We start from the raw sequence: 19,907 nt of genomic DNA, 5'->3' as shown, positions 1-19,907 counted from the left end.
GCTTAACCAACTGAGCTATCCAGGTGCCCCTAAAGCACTTTTTGCTGAGATTCCTCAAATGGTTAGCTGGTATCTCTTAATTTATTTTCACAGGATCTCTGTGGAAAGCTATGAGACAGGGAAAATTCTCACAATTATCAGATGAACTGAGAAATGGAGAAACAAAAAATTGTTAAGAATATTACCCTTGGGGGCGCCAGTCAGTTAAGCGTCTGCCTTCGGCTCAGGTCGTGATTCCAGGGTCCTGGATGGAGCCCCGCGTCAGGCTCCCTGCTCAAGTACATTTACAGGCTATCGTTTGATCTGTGTTGCATTATAAAAAGCTGATACCAAGACGCCAATGCACTTTGAAGGGGAAACAATGGCCACGATGTTAAGAAGGACCAGTTGTTTAGTGGGACTGGAGAGCCCAGAAGCTTTGATGATGCATGGGAGGACTTGCTCAGGGAGTAGGGAGTGTGTGCCCATCCCCCTCCTGCCTTAAATCTCACTGTCAATGCAGAGCAGATACCCATGCAGGGTGGGGTGAGAAAGCAATCGAACACTTTCTGGTTGTCACGGCCGAACATAGCTGAAATGATGACAATTGTCACTTAAATTTGGCTAGTTGAATGACTTTGAGTGAAGGAGGAAGAAAGAACAGAAAAAAAGTGTTACTTTGAGCTGGGAGTATGTGTCCTGGTTTCCATAAATCCTTTGAGCAATTCCACGGTTTTCATTGGATAGTCTCTTCAAAAAATCGTAATCAACGTCAAATCCTATCCCCAAGCTGAACAAGGAGATATTGTCTCGGATGTTCTGCTTCACGTTTTTCTGAATTTTTGACAATTTCAGTTCACCTAAAGTTGATGACGACAGAGAGGAAGAGAATGAGGGGCAATGTTATAATGTTTTTGGAAAATCCACGGAGGGCAGTTTAGCAAAATTTGTCAAATTAAAAATTCACTTCCCCTTTTTAAAAAAAAATTTTTTTTAAAGCTTCTATTTATTTATTTGACAGAGAGAGACACAGCAAGAGAGGGAACACAAGCAGGGGGAGTGGGAGAGGGAGAAGCAGGCTTCCCGCGGAGCAGAGAGCCCAATGCAGGACTCGATCCCAGGACCCCGGGATCATGACTTGAGCCTAAGGCAGACGCTTAACCGACTGAGCCACCCAGGCACCCCTGCACTTCCCCTTTGACCCAGAGACTCAACTTCTAGGGGTTTTTCTTAAGCTGCACTCACACAAATGGAAATGACGTATGGGCAATCATACATAGCAACATTATTGGGAGTAGCAACAGATTGAAAACAAATGCACAGCAGTAAGGGAGGTTGGTTAAATGATGATACATTCAAACTGTGGGATACTATGCAACTATGCAGTTATTAAAAAGAGCAACGTAACTGTATGTATTTATATTGAATGATCTCAAAGATACATTTTTAAGGGGGAAAACAGTGTAAAAATTGGTATATGTAGGATGTATTTGCATATAGGCATGTGTGTATGTATGAGTGTGTATATATATTCACATATAAGTGTGTATATATGTATATGGAGTATACACATATGCACAGAATATATCTGGAAAGATACACAAGAAATTGCTAACCAAAGATTGCCTCCGGGGACAGGAACTGGATGGTTAAGGGACAGAAATAAGAAGCAGACTTAATTTTTTGCTATGTTTCCTTTTCTTCTTTATGATTTTATTCTCAAATTGAGTTTTTTATTTTTATTTTTTTCAAGATTTTATTTTTTTTAAAGTAATCTCTACACCAGTGTGGGGCTCAAACTCACAACCCCGAGATCAAGAGTCACATGCTCCACCAAGTGAGCCAGGCAGGTACCCCTGAAATGGAATTTAAAAAGTAATCTGATCTGAGAGGTAGAATTCAATCTCTACCACTGAATCTACCACAAAACCGTAATGACAAATGGTTGCTTTTCGTCTAAAACTCTAGTGGCCACTGTCATGATTGGTCCATTGGTCTTCCTTCCATTGAGCTGCGTCCGGCACAGGTCCTTATCTGCATGGCAGACTGCAACACAATCTAGCATGCACTTCTGTATTTGCCAGTAGTAAGACACAGATGAAGCAGATAAAAATAACAGCACATGATAGAAGCCAGGAGAAGTTGGGCCATTTTGTGGCGAAGAATGCATAATGTACAGGATATATCAGAAAGAAGTCATTTCTCCAGTTGCCGTGAGTGACTGGGGGAATGTGGAGAAGGATGGAATAGGATGGAGAAGGATGCAGACTCCAGAAGTGTTCTGGAGACTGGGGACGGACACACTCATCCCACCCACTCCCGTACGCCACCTCACATACCTTAAGTTGAGGGAATAAATGTAATAGCATATTATTACAATTCATACTCAAATTTCCCCACGTTGTGGAGGCAAAATGGGCGCTTTCAAGAGCATCACCAAGAAATGTCTGGGACTGGGTTTCAAGGGAATGAGTGCTCCAGGGTCAAAAGAAGTCTCCTGTTAGAAAGCATGGGGCTACAGTGGTTTAGAAACTTGCAAATGCCATCAGATTTCCCATTTGAAGCAAGAGTTAAATATTTGTCACTAGAAGATTGAAGTGCTACTTGCCTACTGTTGGGTCGCCGTCAGAAACCAAAATGATCAGAGAGACTGATTCAGGGTCCAGCATTCCCAAATTATTGGCTTCATTCAAAATAAAGATGGCACGCAGAAGGGCTTCGTTGATATTTGTGCCTGTTAAAGTAACATTATGTGCTGTTCCGTTATGTACTCTCTCTTTGCACAAAAACCATCACATCCTGGGTTCAGGTTCGTCTGTCTGGTGATTACTCATATGTCATTTTATTCAGTACCCAAATCCTTCGATTGTTTTCCAAGTGACACAGATTTCCCCCAGGCTGGTCAAGATTCCCCAGGGGAGTAAAATACTCACCTTGTAGTAAACTATTCCCTTAAAGATGAATTCATCCTTTCAAAGCACCCATCTGTCATTTTGTTAAACACCCAATAGAAGGTCCCTAAATCAGCCTTGCTGACATGCTGGGACATTGGTCTGTGGACAGTTGCATTTTATGCTGAGAGTAATAAGAAGGCTAGTGTCACTTGCTGATACCCTTTTCTGAGAAAGATTGGGATGGTCACAGACTTGTGTGAGATGGGTTATGCCTTGTACTTTCACAAGAAATTAGTATTCATCATGGAATAATGCATGCATTACTTAAGGCAGGCCATTGCAAGCTGGGCAAAGACCACTGTGGTAGGGAGTGATACTTGCTAAGTGAATGAAGATTTGAACCCTATGAATGTTTCTCACTGGGCTCTAGGGTAAAGTCACTCACCTCCACTAGGCTGGATTTTCTCAATATACTTCTTGGCATCTGCAATCTGTGTTTTAGTAGCTGAGACTAAATCATTTCTCCAGGTTCTAACATTGTGGTTGAAGTCAACCACAGAGAATTGGTCTTCAGCTCTTAGGTCATCCAATATGGTCTTCATTGCTTCCACTGTCTATTTCAAAAAAGAATGAAGAAGGGTCTCATTACATTAACTCTCAGCCCAAGAAGAAAGGAGGAAGACCAAGAATTAATCCTATCATCTTGCAAGTACCAACTCAAGCTGTCATTCTTCCAGAAAACCTCTTGGTCATAAGCCAGCAGATCTGTGGTACTTTGTCAGAGCAGCCCCAGCTGACCAAGATGAGGCCTGGGGGGAAGGTGCATTGAATGTCTGCCATGTTGGGAGGGAATCGAAGAAAGCGGGGAGCCCTGAGCACCCTTACCAACAAGGAGGTACTTACTTGTTTCATTTTTATTCCCCACATTGAGCCGCTAACATCAATGACAAAGAGGATGTTTTTGGGAATTGGGTCCAGGTTTTCAGGAGCAAAAAAGTGGACAAAATATCCATTAAATACCTGGAAAACAGAACACAATGTTTAGCATGTAGGAAGGCAGGGCCCTAGGGACTAAGAGAGAAGAGGCGAGCCACAGGGAACAAGAGGAATGCTGGTCATAAAGGGGAGGCTCGGTGTCCATCCGTGTCTCTCCCTCCTCCTTCCTGCTCTCCCCCACTCCTCTGCTGGGAAGGTCCAAGACTTCTGGGTAGTTTCATTCCCCAGGGCATTTCACTTTGCTCCGCTCCATCCACCCAGTCTTCATGGAGAGCCTGCCTTCCAGGCACCCTGCTAGCCAACAGCCAATCGGGCAGAATCTCTGCCCTCACCGGGCTCACAGGCCAACCCAGGATCCAGACAAGTAAAGAGACAGTTGTAGCAGAGTGTTACATGCTGTGATCAGGAAAATAAAGGACTCTGAGAACGCCCAGTGGACATGTATCTGACTCAGATGGGGGAGTCTTTCCCATGGAAATGGAATCTACACTGGACTTGAGCATGAGTTTGGGACTTGGGCAGGCTTGGGGGGTGCAGGTAGGAGTGGGGAGGAGAGTTCCAGACAAGGGTGAGAAAATATGGCACACTAGGGGCTCTGTAAGTGGTTCAGCACCACGAGGGCTATTGAATTCAAGAATTCAAGGAATTAGAGTGGAGAGTCAGCAGGACAGATCATGAAGGACCTTTATCAGCACTCTAGAGAGTTTAGATTGTTCTCGAAGTTACTAGAAGGTCGCTCCAGCTGGATTTGGGATCTCCGTCTTTGTCTTCTGCTCTAGGCTCTAACGCCTGGCTCCCCTAGTTCTCTTTCCACTGCCCTTGGTCGCTTCTACCAGGACAGTAGCAAACTTCTACCAAGACAGTAGCAAACTTCTACCAGGACAGCAGCTCCAAACTTTCTTTGATAGTTTAATTGCAAAGGGCCTTTGTAGGTTATCCAAAACTCCCATTTTGTGATTTTCCTATTGTACTTCATATAAGGCCTAGAAGTACCCTTCTGAGACAAGGACATGAAACTCAATGATGCTCTTTTTGGTTTTCTTGACATGAAAAGATGATGCTTAGTAACACTTAGGGAAATAGGATTCTATCCCTTCTCTGCAACTGGACACTTGCCTTGGCAGCTAGGAGCTACCCAGAAGCCAGGGGGGCTTGTTCCAAAAGACACCTTTGTTTGGCCTCAGCATGGCAGTCCTCTTGGAGACTGGTTTTACCCACCTCGAGTTCTCCGGCTTTCTCTTCTCTCTTCACGTCATACATCACCACCAGCTCTCCGTCTACTGCAGTCTCAGAGCAGTTGGAGCATTTTCTTTGCTGTACCACAGAGGGCTTGAAGGACACATGTGCCTGGAAAGAACAGTGACATCAGAGCCCAGTCTCTGCACCTCTCCCTCCCAAGATGGGGGGCTGACAGCTTCCTGTGCACACAGGTGAAGAGTATTGCCCGTGGCTTGATGGCCAGCCCCCACCCAGGCAGCATCAGAAGTCGCATTCCCAATGTAAGGGACAGTGGCCGGGCATGTGATGGGGCATCTGCCAGCCTGTGGTGCTGCTGCCCAGGTTTTAGGACTTCTTAAGATACTCAAAGAATTCCTCCCTTCCCCCATCAGAGAAATGGCAACCAGCTCGAGAAAGTCTGTGAAAGGTTCTTAGAGGAGTTTGACTCCACCACTGTTGGTTATTATTGGTCATGAAGTGAAGAGAATTAAGCTGAGCATCTCTTGCTGTGACTAACGAAAATCTACCACGTGATTTATGTGATTATGTGAAAGCTGTCTTTTAGCTACGGTCAAGCACATGACTTGAGGGAAATGGGGCCCCAAAAGGGACAGTCACTGGTCAAAATGTAATGAAACAATAGATTTTGCTCAGGGATCTCTGTTCCTTCACAGACTTCACTACCTGACCACTTTTCTGTTCCCCAGAGCACAGGAGGGGCAAAGAACCCATGAGCTAGTGGCCACTTAAAATAAGACTCTTTACAACAAGCAATACTTATGATACCTTCTGCCGTCCTTTAGATATGACAGGAACACCGTCAAAATGGCCATCAAATGTGTCAGGAACATGGAGAAATTTGATTCCCTGAGGTTCAATAACCCACACGTCTACCTAGAGTTGAGAAAGAAAATTACTCAAAGCATCAAGGTATCTTTTAAGGTTTTTTTTTTTTGAGCAAAAAGTACCACGACTACATCCTCTGCTGTTTTTCTCATCTTCAGGCTTTCCCCGAAGTGACCCAGTGTGGGTCCATGATCACTTCTGCACGTTCCTTAACTGCCGTGGATCTGATTCACCTCGCCACGGGGGCTGAAGACCCTTTGGGCAACTCAGTGCTCCACTCCTCTTGCTTCATTCCTCTGGGTTTCATTCCCCATCTCTATCCTAGTCTATTTTTATTGTTGTTGTTTATAAGAGTATTCATGTTGTCGAAGGAAACAAAGGAAGGAAAGCCATTGCGAAATGATTCTGCCCTTAGTCTGTGGATCTGTCAATGAAGGGCCAGGGCCCTTTCATTCCTTTTCTGTCTACGTGCTTTGAACAGAGCGAAGCAGAAGGAACTCCCTTTGGATGATCCTTGGAAAAACCATAACCACGGCTTTCATTTCTCTCTATAGACTCTAAGTGCTCTGCTAAGCACTTCACATGTATGAACTCATTTAACTCTTACCGATATTCTTATTATCTATTTTATTTGTTATTGCTTATTTTATGGATGAAGAAACAGACTCAGAATTACCCAGCTTGGAAGTGGCCGAGCCAGGCTTCAAACCCAGGACCCAAGCTCCTAATACATTTTACACTGCTTCTTGACTTCCAATAGCTTGTGCTCCATCTTTTCAGTTGACTTGGCCACACTATTCATTAGTCCCAGGCCACAATATCCTATTTGTTTTTCATGAGATTTCCCAGCTTTTGCATATACCCACTTAAATGTGAGGCCATCAGATGGAGCCCTATGCACATTGGTTTCCTTACTGCCTCTTACTCATTTAGGATCATTTATAACAGTGATGAGCTCACTCTCTTTTGGAAGTCCCTGCCTTTGGAATCATGCCAAATTTTTCTCTAATTTTTATTTTTATTTTTTTAAAGTAGGCTCCATGTCCAGCATGGAGCCCAGCACAGGGCTTGAACTCACGACCCTGAGATCAAGTCCTGAGCTGAGATCAAGAGTCGGACGCTTAACTGACTGAGCCACCCAGGTGTCCTGATTTTTTTTAATCTTCTTTCAAAAAGTCATGGACACTTGTCTAAGCAGAGCCAACATTTTCTTTCTTGGTTATTACAAATTCCAGCATAAGATGTGAGTTTAATTTGCCTCCAAGATTCCCATTAGCTCCAGGTTCTCCATGTCGGTAAGAACTAAATCTACACAGAATCAGGTGGATCAGACATCCCAGGACAGTTTGACCCAGACATTTTGGGTAGTTGATCGAGCAGTTCCTGGAGGAAAGGGAGAAAAGTCAGGGAATTGCAGAAAACTGGGTCCATTGCTTTCTCTCTTCCATAAGGTTCTACCTATAAATAAGTATAGGGCGCCTGGGTGGCTCAGATGGTTAAGCGTCTGCCTTCGGCTCAGGTCATGATCTCCAGGGTCCTGGGATCGAGTCCTGCATCGGGTTCCCTGCTCAGCGGAAAACCTGCTTCTCCCTCTCCCTCTCCCTCTGCCACTCCCTCTGCTTGTGCTCTTCTGTCTATCTCTCTGTCAAATAAATAAATAAAATCTTAAAAATAAATAAATAAATAAATAAATAAATAAATAAGTGTAGAGTACTCAGGACAAAGTTCAGTCTCTCCATAAGAGCATAAAAATGGCCGAGGGATCTTTTCCTGAGTGTCACGGAAGCTATTAGTAGTCCTGTGCTCAATTAGATGCAGACATGGCCCCCAAATCTAGGAGGAAACTGTGCTTTGGGGGTGTGTACCTAAGATCCCATCACTGGGTCATTGACAGGTTGGGACCAGTCCACGGTGGCCTTGAGTCACCCACCATATTTATTGGAACCAGCTATGGGAGTTGGAATAAGATCTTTTTCCAAGATTTGATACATCTGGAAGGTAGGGGTGGGGGTTAAAAAGAGATGTGTTCTCTGTGATTCCTGTGAGGGAAACGTATTTCCAGTTAGGTGGCCCTTCTGACGGTGATTAGAAACTTTTCTGGAATAAACACAAGGAGAAGGTCTAATTTTATGATTTCGCCTTAACTTATCTCTGGATAAGATCAAGCCTCTTTAGAAATGAATACATTTCATAGACGGTTACGGCTGGAAAGTACCTTAAGAACCACCTGGTCCAACCTTCTTTCACAGATGAGACACTAGTTAGGTTTCCGTAGTGTAGTGGTTATCACGTTCGCCTAACACAGATGAGACACTGAAGGCCAGGAAATGGGTTCGCCCAGAGCCCACAGCTGTAAGTGTTAATTCTGGACCAGAACTCGGGAAACTTGCCACTTTGTCTAACACTCTTGCTAATAAACTAAGACTCCATCTGTCTTATTTTAAAGACAAGGAATTCCTAAGAGCATGGAAAATTTAAGGATGAACAAAAATTTCAGAAATATAAGAAAGATTTATGTGCTACATAGTATGTGTGTTAAGAATCATTATCTTCATGGACTCAAACTCAAATTCTTGGATTAATAGCATAGAACATAGTCTGGAATCTTAATTGTTTCTTAGCTGTTTCCTTAGGCAAGTTATTTATATATCTCTCTAAATCAGGGTTAATGAGATCTACTTTATAACTTGTGGGGAGGAATCAATGACATATAATATAAGTATCTTATCCAAAATATTACAGAAGTATTCTCATAGCACTAACTCAGTCGCTATTAATATTATTAACAACCTGAGCATTTGCATCATTGTAGGCAAGATGCCAATCACATCTATTTACCGTGGGATTCATAGAATTGAGCAAGAGAATGGCACACATTCATCATCACTCCTAGAAAAATAGCCAGGGTCACGTGTTGAGTTGTGCAGAGCCTCCAGCCAGGGCTTCAAGAGGGTGCTGAGATCCTGCCCATAACCCAATGGTCAAGTCATTTGCCCTGACATGCGGCTGCATTTGCCAGGACGAAGGGCATCTTTTCTTAATTTTCACCAAGGCCCCAGATGTGCCAGCAGGGACACTGAAAAGAACTCAGTGGCATATATCCTGAGAGCAAGCTGATGCCACACAGTGGTCATGGGAAGAAGGTGGGTTCCATTGGTCAGATATGCACCTTTTCAAATTGGAATAAAAATTTCATCATGATCCATTTATCCCTTGGAGTCATCTCTGCCTGTGGACCCCACCTTCCTATCAGTCAAATGGAGAGGCAGACTGGATCATATACTCTCCTGGGCTGCTTCTTGCTCTGCTCTGCCTTTGACACAAAATGTTCATGTGATGTCACAAAGATTCAAGTCCCCAAAGAGTGTCTCAGTTCTTAGGGCAACAGGTGAAGATGATAGTAAAGGTGAGTTCGTATCGGTAGGGCCACGGGGTCGCAAAGGAAGACAGCTAGCATTCACTGAGTTCCTATTATTTGCCACCTATTTCCATAATTATATGGAAAATATGTTCTAGCACCCTTTCCTCACATGAAAAAAGGGACCATCAGGAGAATGTGTCCCATGTCAGAGAAGGCTAGTGTAAGGGTTGAACGGCACTCTCCCCCGCTACCCGTACCCCCGAAGACATGTCTACATGAAATCCCTGGAAACTGAATGATACCTCACTTGGAAAAAGTATCCTCATAGATGAAGTTAAAAGGTAAGGATCTTGAGATGAGATCATCATGTCAGTGGACCCTAAGTCCAGTGACGTTTTCATATAAGAAGAAGGCAGAGGGTGATTTGAGACACATGGAGGAGAACATGATGTGACCACCAAGGTCGAGATTGGAGTGCTGTAGCTATGAGACCATGGGTTAAGGAGTACCAGCAGTTGCCAGACACGAGGAGAAGCAAGGAGCAGATTCTCCCCCAAGATTTCAGCAGTAAGGCCCTGCTAACACCTGGATTTCAGGCTTTGGTTCTCCAAAACTGTGAGAAGATGAATTTCTACTGTTTTAAGCCACCCAGTCTGTAATCGCTTGTGGCGGCAAGCCTAGGAAACTAACACAGCTAATACAGAGCTGAGCCCTCATTGAAATCCCTAAGGAGTCCTGGTGGACTCCAAATCCATCACCGTCTTGCTGACTTGCATGTATCCAACGCCACAAAGAGCGGTGACCCTGGAAAGTATAAATCGGGGCTAGGAGCCATCAGTGGATGGGGTCCCTGCATGCCCTGCAAATTCCAACTCACCTCCAAGTGTTTGGCCAGTCGTCCCGGCTGCAGATGGAGCCTGTGTTCATAGGATCCCAGCTTCCTCCACTTTACTTCCTGGTAGTGAAGTTCAAACTGCACCTTTGCTCCAGGGAGGATGTTTACTTCGGTTTTGAAGTTTTCCATATCAAGAGCCCTGCTCCTAAAGGTTTAACACCCGCCCCGGGATGTAAGTCAGCACATGCATGATGGAGAGCAAGACCCCGCATCTATGCAGAGGGCACCTAGGTTTTTGTGGGCAATCAAGGCTGCTCAGGTGTTTATGAAAACAGACAGGAGGTACAATCCAGATCACTGAAATTCCTGGGTAGCTTTAATTCTACCAACAGTTTAGTCTCCTCTCCTACCTGATCTTTTTCTTCCAGAGCTTCTTAGAGATCTGAGTGTTATCTGCAAGAAGCTACCAGTTACTGATCCCTATTCCACGCCGGGACCTTGACACGTATCATTTCTGACATGGCAGCTCTGCAGGATGGGTATCATCAACCTTGTTTTCCAGATGATAACAAATGAGGCTGATAGATTATTAGTAACCAGCTCAAGATCACTTGGCTACTCAGTTGTGGGGCAGGGGCTCAAACCCAAACTGATAATTCGTGCATTGGAGGCTTATTCTAGAGATTCTTTACATCCTTGAAAGTCTTCAGGAAGAAGAAATCTATGATTGCATCAAGTGGAATATGTATTCCCAATGTAAGCCCTTATTTAAACACATATATATCAAGTTTACTGTGATCATTGCTTGAGGTGTTTAGTTTTAAAGAGGAAATGGCAGGATTATCAAATGAGGCTGATTTGGGCTTTGGGACTGAGTGGGAGCAGCTAGCGGATGAGACCACGATCTGCGCTGGCCCAGCCCTTACCTCACCAACCCCGCAGTCTTGCCTTTGGCTCTTGCCTGGGAGTAGAGAGCTCGACCCACAGTCTTCTCCTTAATGGAACTAGTGAATGTCGTGCCGTCTACAGTCCTAAAAAATGACAGGAGGCCCCCGAGTTGTTGAGTTTTCCCACGCAGTAGTCTCAACAAAACAAACTAACAACACATAACCCAACCAGTTGGATTTAGTGAATGCGGGCCATTACAATTTTGCACCTAGAAGAAATGAGAAGAGAGACATCTGCCTATCTCTTGGTCAGGAGTCCCTTTATCTGAGAGTGTGATTGAAGAGATAGGCACCCCGGGCGCCTGGGTGGCTCAGTCGTTAAGCGTCTGCCTTCGGCTCAGGTCATGATCCCAGGGTCCTGGGATCGAGCCCCGCATCAGGCTCCCTGCTCGGCGGGAAGCCTGCTTCTCCCTCTCCCACTCCCCCTGCTTGTGTTCCTGCTCTCGCTCTCTCTCTCTCTGTCAAATAAATAAATAAAATCTTTAAAAAAAAAAAAAGAGGCGCCCATCCTGAAAGCCTCCCCTCGGGTGCTGTTGTTTGTGTTTAAAATTGTTCCTCATTTTCAAGCTTTACCCTTCAGATAAGTGTTGTTCTCTTTGGGTAACCCTTTTGAATTACAAATATGCTGAGGAGAGGTGATTGATAAATCACTAGTTATCTGGCTTACATTTGTTTAGAAGAGAGGCTCATACTCTCTGGCAAGAGCATAAGAGAGTGAGGGAAGATGGAGGGAGGCATTGGGGAATCCCTTTGCAAATTTGTGTTTATCCCCCTAACATCTCCCTTAGGGATCTCTGACTTCCCTTTGCAACTCCATCTCAACACAGTCACTGTCATCTAATGCGTTCCAAGTAATGATTGGTCAGAGCCATCGAATTACAGAATTTCAGAAGTAAAATGGACTCCATGGCATTCAAATGGACAGGATCTCTCACCATGTGGAGAACGCTAGACATTTGGCAGCATAAGGGCCAATTTCTTGTCCCAAGTGCCAATGACATGCTTGGTGAGGCTCACTTGAGGGCCATCTCTTTAGATGAAAAGTCAGAGCCAGGAGACAGTGACTTGCTCAAGGTCACACAGTTGGTCAGAGACAGCTAGAACTAGACCCCATGTGTCCAGGTCTGCACTATTCCCATCAATCCATAGTCTGGTTCAAAGACCAAGAAGTCTTTAATACAAAACGAAATTATCTCTAATGGGAGAATATTTGGAACCTTGATTTAAAAAAGGCAGAAGAAATATTTTGACTAGAAGAAATATTTTGTGCAATTCATATGAAATTGCAGTGATCAAGTTGGCTACCTTCTCTGGTCTTCATAAATTCAGCCCTGAGTGGAGGGAGACCAAATAAATGTATATCTTGTAATTCTATCTTTTGTCACCTCAAATCTTCTATGACATGAGATGGAGAAGAAGAAGAGAATAAAGGAAAACAGAAAGAAGCAATATCTAGAATAAATTCTGGTTATGTGGCTTCAAAATAAAAATTTATTACAACAGTTCTAAATGTAATTTTTCAGACACAGTGTCAACTAATGCCACTACATGAAAGCTCTTCTTTCTACATTTCCCTTTTTAGAACTAAAAATTTTTTGAAAAATAAATTTCTAAGCCAATTCAAAGGATACCAATTCAAAGTCACCTAATGCTTTTTCCCCACCTACTTTGTTTTGTTTAAAAAATATAGTTAACATGCTCTGTAATTTTTAGAAGCCAAAGTGCATGGTATTTGAATGCTTTATCTATTCACAGTTATCTCTGGTTACCTTGGTGGTTGAAAGACCAAAGCCGATGAGAAGTAACTCAATCTAATGTCTTAGTAAAAAAAAAAAAAATAGCCAGATTGTATGCAGAGCCTTGTGCTCTGTTCTAGGCAACCGGGACAGGACACGGCCAGGCAGAGAACACTCTGGGGATGGCTGTGTAAATGGTCGGGGGTAGAAAGCCATCCAAATACTTGGAGGAACAGGGAATGTTTAGCCTTGATACATGAAGCCACCAGGTGGGAGAAGATAAGTGGCCTCACTTTTTAAAAAGCACTGGAGTGGCTGAAAAGTATTTTTAATTACAGAAATCTTCAAACAGACAAAAAATAGAATAATAGAAGAAACCTCCATGAAACCATCCCTGAGCCACACCATTATCAGTACTCAGCCAGTCTCAGTTCACTGCCACCCCCACCCTCTCCATCTCGATTATTTTGAAGCCAATCTCAGAGAGCATATCATTTCATCCTCGAACACTTCAGTATGTATTTTGCAGAGAATTAGAAAAAAATTTGTGAGTGGAACCAGAGTCACTGGGTAGAAACGGAACAGATTTCAATTAAGTATGAGAAATAATTCTAACAGACCTGTCAATCATTGAGTGGATTGCTCTGGGAAGTAGTGAGTTTATCATCAAGGAGATATTCAAGTCAAGCCTGGATAAGCCACTTGTCCTCGGTGTAATAGAGGAATTCAATCACTGGACAGATGATTGGATTTAATCAGTGGTTCTCATGTTTTTTCCCCATAGAGAAACATATGACAGGTGACACGGAACTGCTCTGCACTCATATATGGTTTCCTGTAAGCCATGGCAAATCCATAGATTTCTCCCCACCCCCCACACCCCTCCCCTGCAAGAAAACACATTAAAATGCAAGTAAGAGTTGTTACCAGGGAGATAGCTTGGTTGCTTTAATTTATTAGATATGAAAAGCAAATCCTTCACAAATCCTGATATTTTGAACAGAAACAAATTATGGGGACCCTTGACATCCAGTGGGTCCACAGATCTGAGAGTGAGAACCAGTGGAGCAGTTGACCATTAAGGTCTATTCTAACTACGAGAAATTTGGATTCTATGAGTAGAGCATATCCAATTTCTAGTCTACATAGGAGTTACTCACATGGAAAAGTTGGAGATGAAGGCTCCTTTGGGAATCTGAACATCAAACACGACATTCTGAGGCTCTGGGGAGTTGTTCACCACTTTGGTCTGGATGACAGTGCTGGCCATACGAGAAGTAATAGTGGACTGGACTTTATAGCTATAAAGAGTTACTTGATCAGCCTCTTCCTGTAATTGGCAAGAAAGCATAGGGGTACTCAGAGCAAAATTACATAGAACTTCACCACGTATTTGATGGTAAGAGCACCACATTTTATTATGAACAATTCTCAGGCATTGGTAAGCATATAACTCAGGTAGTATTAAGCATTCTCCTAACTTGGAATCCCCCCGCCAGGCAGAAGCCTGCCTTTGTTTTGAGATAGCTTGCGATGCCTTTCAGCTCTATGAGTCTATTCATAATGACGTTTAAAATGCTAATACAAGTAGAAAATGGTTGTGCGATGCAAGATTGGATTGAGAAAGTTCAAGAAATAACTTCAAAGGCAGGACCCTAGCAAGGGAAAGGATAAGGATGGTGGGGTTTTAGGGGACCCTGGCTGTATCTTCAGAGGGAGGTACAAACAAGGGTAGAGTGGGGTGGAAGTACACTGTGGTCCCCATATTGCTATCTGCCTTCTTCCATCTTTTTTTTTTTTTTTTTTTTTTTTTTTACGATTTTATTTATTTATTTGAGAGAGAGAATGAGAGAGACAGGGCACAAGCAGGGGGAGCCACCGAGGAAGAGGGAGAAGCAGACTCTCCCCTGAGCAGGGAGCATGATGCAGAGCTCCATCCCAGGAGCCTGGGATCATGACCTGAGCCAAAGGCAGATGCTGAACCAACTGAGCCAGCCAGGCGCCTTGCCTTCTTCCATCTTATCTGTTATGGTGCCATCTTCTCGTCCTTTTCTCCTTCCAATTAGAACAAAATATGACACACTGATGGGCGTGAGCAACAATTGGAATATGAAGAAAAAGTACCTTGTCGATGCCATGATTGGTCCAGCGCTCTGGACCTCCTTTGCTACTCCTTGTCTATTCATTTAAGGCAGCTCCGGTGTAACAAATTGCAGTCTACCACTGTGCTGAAAAGCACATGTCTTTCAGGAGATGCCTGAGAACCGCAAGCTCCTTCAGGGTTAGGGCAATTAGGTGACCCATTAGGTTTTGCTTTCTTCTCCAAAAGGATTTGCTTATTTCGATACTAGGTGTCATCCCCAAAACTTTGTCAGCCAAGATTAAGCCTTTCAACTCCGTAACAGCCAGCTCACCTCAAACTAAGACAGAAATCCAGGCTGAGTTACTTTTCCTTCTTACCCATTAAGTGTGTGCTTCTCACAGTTTCTGTCAGTTCAGAGCGGGAAGCCAATGGAAACCATTTCCTTTTGATGTTTTCTCGCCACAGGAAGGACTTTTTTGAACATCTCAGGAAATCAGACCATTTCATGTTTGGGAACTCCTTTCCCACACTGTCTTTTTCCTTCCTCCAAATCCGTTAGGTGTCATAGTTTAAATTAAAACGGCTAAATTGGAATGAATATGTATGCTTGGGTGAAACCTAGGTTTTTCGCAAAACTTAAGAGAATAGAGAGAAAGGACTTTTTCAGCTCCTGGTGACATCTCTCCTGGTGACATCTCTCCTACATATATCCTATACTCTTTCATGCTGAATTTTAGACATACTTCCAAACAGAATTGGGCAAGAGGGTATTTCGAAAGTCAGGTAAATGCTCTCAGGGCTAGAGACAAAGAGGAAACCGTATTGATCTCCTGATAATAGGTAACAGGAAAATCATTCGGTCATCAATTTTTAACAAAACCAAAGTAAACTCACCATCGTTTCTCCAGATTCTCCAGAAACGCTTCTCTGTGAAAGGAAGATAGATAATCATTCTTCCAAAAGTGTGTTACTTATTACCTAGAGGACAAAAACTGCTTTCTCTCAGTCAAAAAAAAATTTTTTTCCCCCCTTCAATACTGAGTTACAATTCATTCATTGGAGCAGACATAAATGTCAAATATTCTCGAAGACTATTTTCCCACTGGTGTTTTTCTTTGAACACATTTCTCAGCCACTTTGCAAGCACACCATTCTTTGATATAATGCTAGAACACATACTTTTAAATGAAAATATTCAACGGAACTCATGCTGAGTGGCCTATCTCCCCTTTATCCCGTTTGAGTTATTTTCTTATTTAGCTGAATGGTAATCTGGATGCCCCAGGCTACCACGGGGCTCTGGACATGACATTTGCAAGATCTGTAGTGCTTTCATCCCCCAGCCCCCACTCATCCTTCAGATCTCAGCTCAGGGGGATTTTCTCAGTCAAGCTCTCTCATGCCCACCCCCAAACTAGGTAAGCTTCTCTTACTAAGTTTTCATGGCAGCTAAGCTCTTCCTCCCAAGCAAGACGGTGGGAGTGCTGTCTGTTTCCTCCATTGGACTCAGCTACATGAGGCTCGGGATTTCGAGGCATTTCTTCTTTGGGGTGGCCCTGGAGCCAGGCCTAGTGACTGGCGTGTGGAAAATCCTGCACTTTCACTGTTATGCTAGAGAATTATCCACATGAAGGACTGTCCTCTAGGCATGGAAAGCTGAATTGGGTTTAAAGCTGAACTGGGTTTAACGATGGGTGAACATCTAATGTCTGTGGGACTTTAACAGAATAAGTCAGGTATTGGATATAAGGCTAGCTAGCCTGATTTGGAGTGAACTGGGGTTTTAAGGAGTGTTATATGACCTTTTGAGGTCAACAGTTGACTTCTTTTCAACTTTTTGAATGCAATTCTCAATGATGAAGTTTCCTCTTTTGTGGCTAGATGACACGAGAACTTGCCCATTGGGTTTTTATATTATTGGTCTACAAGAAACCTGGACTCCTAAGAAGTCCAAAATTCACACCCATACAAAATAAGTCATTGGTCAGCTTAGCGTTGCTTCAATAAACACCCTCTTTCTCAGCACGTGGGCTCCATGTGGGAGAAGCCACACCCTTCCTGGCCTCTTGGAGAACTCACCCCTATGAATTAGAGGATGCTTCTGCGCTATTGCGGGCCTCCAGGATGCAGCCTGGGACCTGGCTGGTCCCTATGCTCTCTGAGCTTCTCCCCAAGGCAGCAGTGACCACCCCGAGGAGGATGTGTTGCTCAGTGGGCAGCATCTGCCACCCCTGGGAGAGGCAATGCCCTCCTAAGAGGAAATCTTTCCTGATAAGGCAGTAAAATCATCCTACCATCTTAGAATTTGAAGAAAACGCATAGCCATCCATCCTTTAAGGAACTAAGGTGACCACTATGATAAAAAAGAAGCTCTGAGAAAATCTAGCAAAAAGCACCTTAATCCTTCCCCTCCCTCATCAATCATGATCTCTTTCACTAATTTCCCCTTCGAGACTAAGGCTTACTGTACCTGAGACCTCCGGTTCTCCGGCACAAACTGAAATTTTCCTGGGGCCAGTTCAACAAGATCTTCATATTCTGCAAACTTAAAAAAGAATTTAGGATATTTATTTCTATTAATAAAAAAGATCCAGAGCAAAGGAAGCAGATGGGGACAGGCATAAAGGCATTCATCCTGTTTTTCTCTCTTGTTTCCTATACCTTTGGGAAATCACTTTTTTTTTTAAATACAATTACTTCTTTAATGTGTTTATATTTGCTAGCTATGTCTCAGAGGTGAATCCATGGAAGCTATTCTCTTCAAATTTGTTGGATGAAGGAATGCATTTTTTAGTTTGCTGGAAGATGATGGGGCATACAGGTCGGGGTCACAGTAACCCAACGATCAGGTGGGTACCTGGGGAGCTATTGGGTACACACTGGCATCAGCAAGTGTGTGAGTGGATAAATGTGCCCATACGTCTCCTCCAATTAAAAATGTTGGGAAAAAAATGTCAATAGGAAAGGAATACCAGTAAGAAGTGACTGAGAAAGCACAAACATGTTTGGATGTCTTGGCTTCGATCCCCGGCTCTGTCAATCAGATTTCCAACACACTCTGGCGGTTCTTAAGGTGTTGGAAAATAAGATCGTTTCTTAAGCAGACAGAGTGATTTTTTTTTTCTTTCCTGCAAATATGCAATCCTGTTCTTTGGCATTTCTGTGGGTAATCCACTCTGCAAGTATTACAAAGCTTCTGCATCTCCTAGGATATTCCCATAACACACATTCCTTTTGACTCAGTCCAAGACTTAACTTTCCTTATGTTGGGGATGGCCAAGGATCCAAAGTGGAAACCTTGAGCTCCCTGGAAATAATCCCTGCACTCTGCCAGCCCATTTGCCATCTCCCCCACTTAACAGCAATATTTAAACTGCCCTCATGACAGGACTCATTGTTCACGTAGGTAGGAAAGACAATGGTGCTTTGATAATGACTTTTCTTACACTCTTAGTGCAAGAGTGATAATGATGTGTCATCCTCATCACAGCTAATAATTATTAAGTGCTTCCTAGTGCTTGCATTGTGCTCCGTAGTTTACATATGTCATTTAATTCCCCTAACCCCCTTTGGGTTAGATCAATTATCCCCATTGTTTAGATAAGGAGTAGGCAGCTGTGTTCCATAAATGTTGCTCTGTGGGGCCAGTCCACTGAATTTGACTGAATTCTCATGCAAATCCCATTAACGCTTTAAGAGGTAAATACACGTTCCAGTAATTAGAACAGTGAACACTCCTGCTCACAAGAATTTTATCATAAATTTCATTTCGCCACAGAGCACAGTCCTTGAATAGCAATAGCCACAGGCTATTTACTGAGCCTGTGTATAGGCCCACAGCAAGGAGTTTTCTGGGAGTACTTACTTCTGGAAGTCCATTGGTGGGGATTTCGAAGCCTTGTGTTTCAGAAACAAAGACGCAGATGAGAAAGCACGTGAGTCGATTCATTTTGCCGGCTGGCTTTGCCAAGCTCTCCGTGCAGGGTCCCGGGAGAATGCCACTCCTCGCTGAACCCAGTTCAAAGGAACAGCAGAAGAGTTCGTGTTTTAAAAGAAGAAAAAAAAAGAAGAAGAAAGCTCTCAAACTTTGTTCAAAAACAGGACAAATATTTGTTCTGGAGTTCAAACTTGAGCTGTGGGGGTGGATCGGACACCCAGAGGTTATTCAAACAGCAGAGCCCGGGGTAGTCACGGGGCTGTGAGGACAAATCAGGGTCAGGAGGATGTGCTTTCTTTGGCTTTGCTGATTTCTGTTCATCTCAGAATCAGAGACCTGAAGATCAGCCTCATCCTCTTTGAAGGACCAGGTGGAAAACTAGACGGGGAAATAGAATCTGAGAGAAAAGGGCAAAAGTGTAAAGCTTCTGGAAATGAAATCCCTTTGTTTAAATGAAAGCAGGAGAAGTTTAGCAAAAGTGGAAAAAGAGACACAATGGTGTTCTGAGCAAAGCATTCACTGCTAGTGTTTTTCCCTCTCTCTTTGCAAACTAGGTACCTAGTGCAGTAAAGAACTGGGCATGCAGCTGCGCCGGATACAAAGACACGCTGAAGAGTGTGGGGCCGTTTCACGAATGTCTTTGACTAAGAGAGCAGTGTCTGTCTCTGCTGCTGCCCCTGATCAGCCTCGCTCAGGTCAGTGGAGAATCGATCTCCTCAGTTCCAGAATCAGAGAAAACCCAGCCTGGAAGCCCTGTGCAGTATGCATCCCATGTGTGGTCTGGATGTAATAATAATGTTAACTAAGATGTCTTGAGCCTCCTGGTGTCAGGTACCTTCACTTGTATTATCTTTAACTCTTTTATTTTTTTTTAAAGATTTTATTTATTTATTTGACAGAGAGAGACACAGCGAGAGAGGGAACACAAGCAGGGGGAGTGGGAGAGGGAGAAGCAGGCTTCCCGCCGAGCAGGTAGCCTGATGTGGGGCTCGATCCCAGGACCCCGGGATCATGACCTGAGCCGAAGGCAGACACCTAATGACTGAGCCACCCAGGCGCCCCAACTCTTTTATTT

At 43.7% G+C, this 19,907-nt stretch overlaps 1 protein-coding gene across 1 annotated transcript in view; it reads right to left on the bottom strand.

The window, feature by feature from the left end:
• Positions 1 to 19,035, bottom strand: part of ITIH2 (inter-alpha-trypsin inhibitor heavy chain 2) — a 36,335-nt gene extending 17,300 nt beyond the window's left edge. Inside the window, exons 1-12 of the mRNA XM_032425778.1 lie at positions 18,761 to 19,035; positions 17,366 to 17,440; positions 15,790 to 15,822; positions 13,973 to 14,142; positions 11,056 to 11,160; positions 10,172 to 10,334; positions 5,874 to 5,981; positions 5,088 to 5,216; positions 3,777 to 3,893; positions 3,319 to 3,487; positions 2,588 to 2,713; positions 658 to 839 (exon numbers count right to left, since the gene is read on the bottom strand). Of these exons, the coding sequence (XP_032281669.1) occupies positions 658 to 839; positions 2,588 to 2,713; positions 3,319 to 3,487; positions 3,777 to 3,893; positions 5,088 to 5,216; positions 5,874 to 5,981; positions 10,172 to 10,334; positions 11,056 to 11,160; positions 13,973 to 14,142; positions 15,790 to 15,822; positions 17,366 to 17,440; positions 18,761 to 18,844 (1,461 nt within the window). The 5' untranslated portion in view covers positions 18,845 to 19,035. The remainder of the gene's footprint in view (positions 1 to 657; positions 840 to 2,587; positions 2,714 to 3,318; positions 3,488 to 3,776; positions 3,894 to 5,087; positions 5,217 to 5,873; positions 5,982 to 10,171; positions 10,335 to 11,055; positions 11,161 to 13,972; positions 14,143 to 15,789; positions 15,823 to 17,365; positions 17,441 to 18,760) is intronic.
• Between the last annotated feature and the right edge of the window lie 872 nt (positions 19,036 to 19,907).

This window comes from Phoca vitulina, unplaced genomic scaffold, assembly GCF_004348235.1.
Source record: "Phoca vitulina isolate PV1807 unplaced genomic scaffold, GSC_HSeal_1.0 scaffold33, whole genome shotgun sequence".
NCBI classification, from domain to species: Eukaryota; Metazoa; Chordata; class Mammalia; order Carnivora; family Phocidae; genus Phoca; species Phoca vitulina.
Note: the sequence above shows the minus strand (reverse complement) of the source record. Positions and strands in the feature narration are given on the sequence as shown.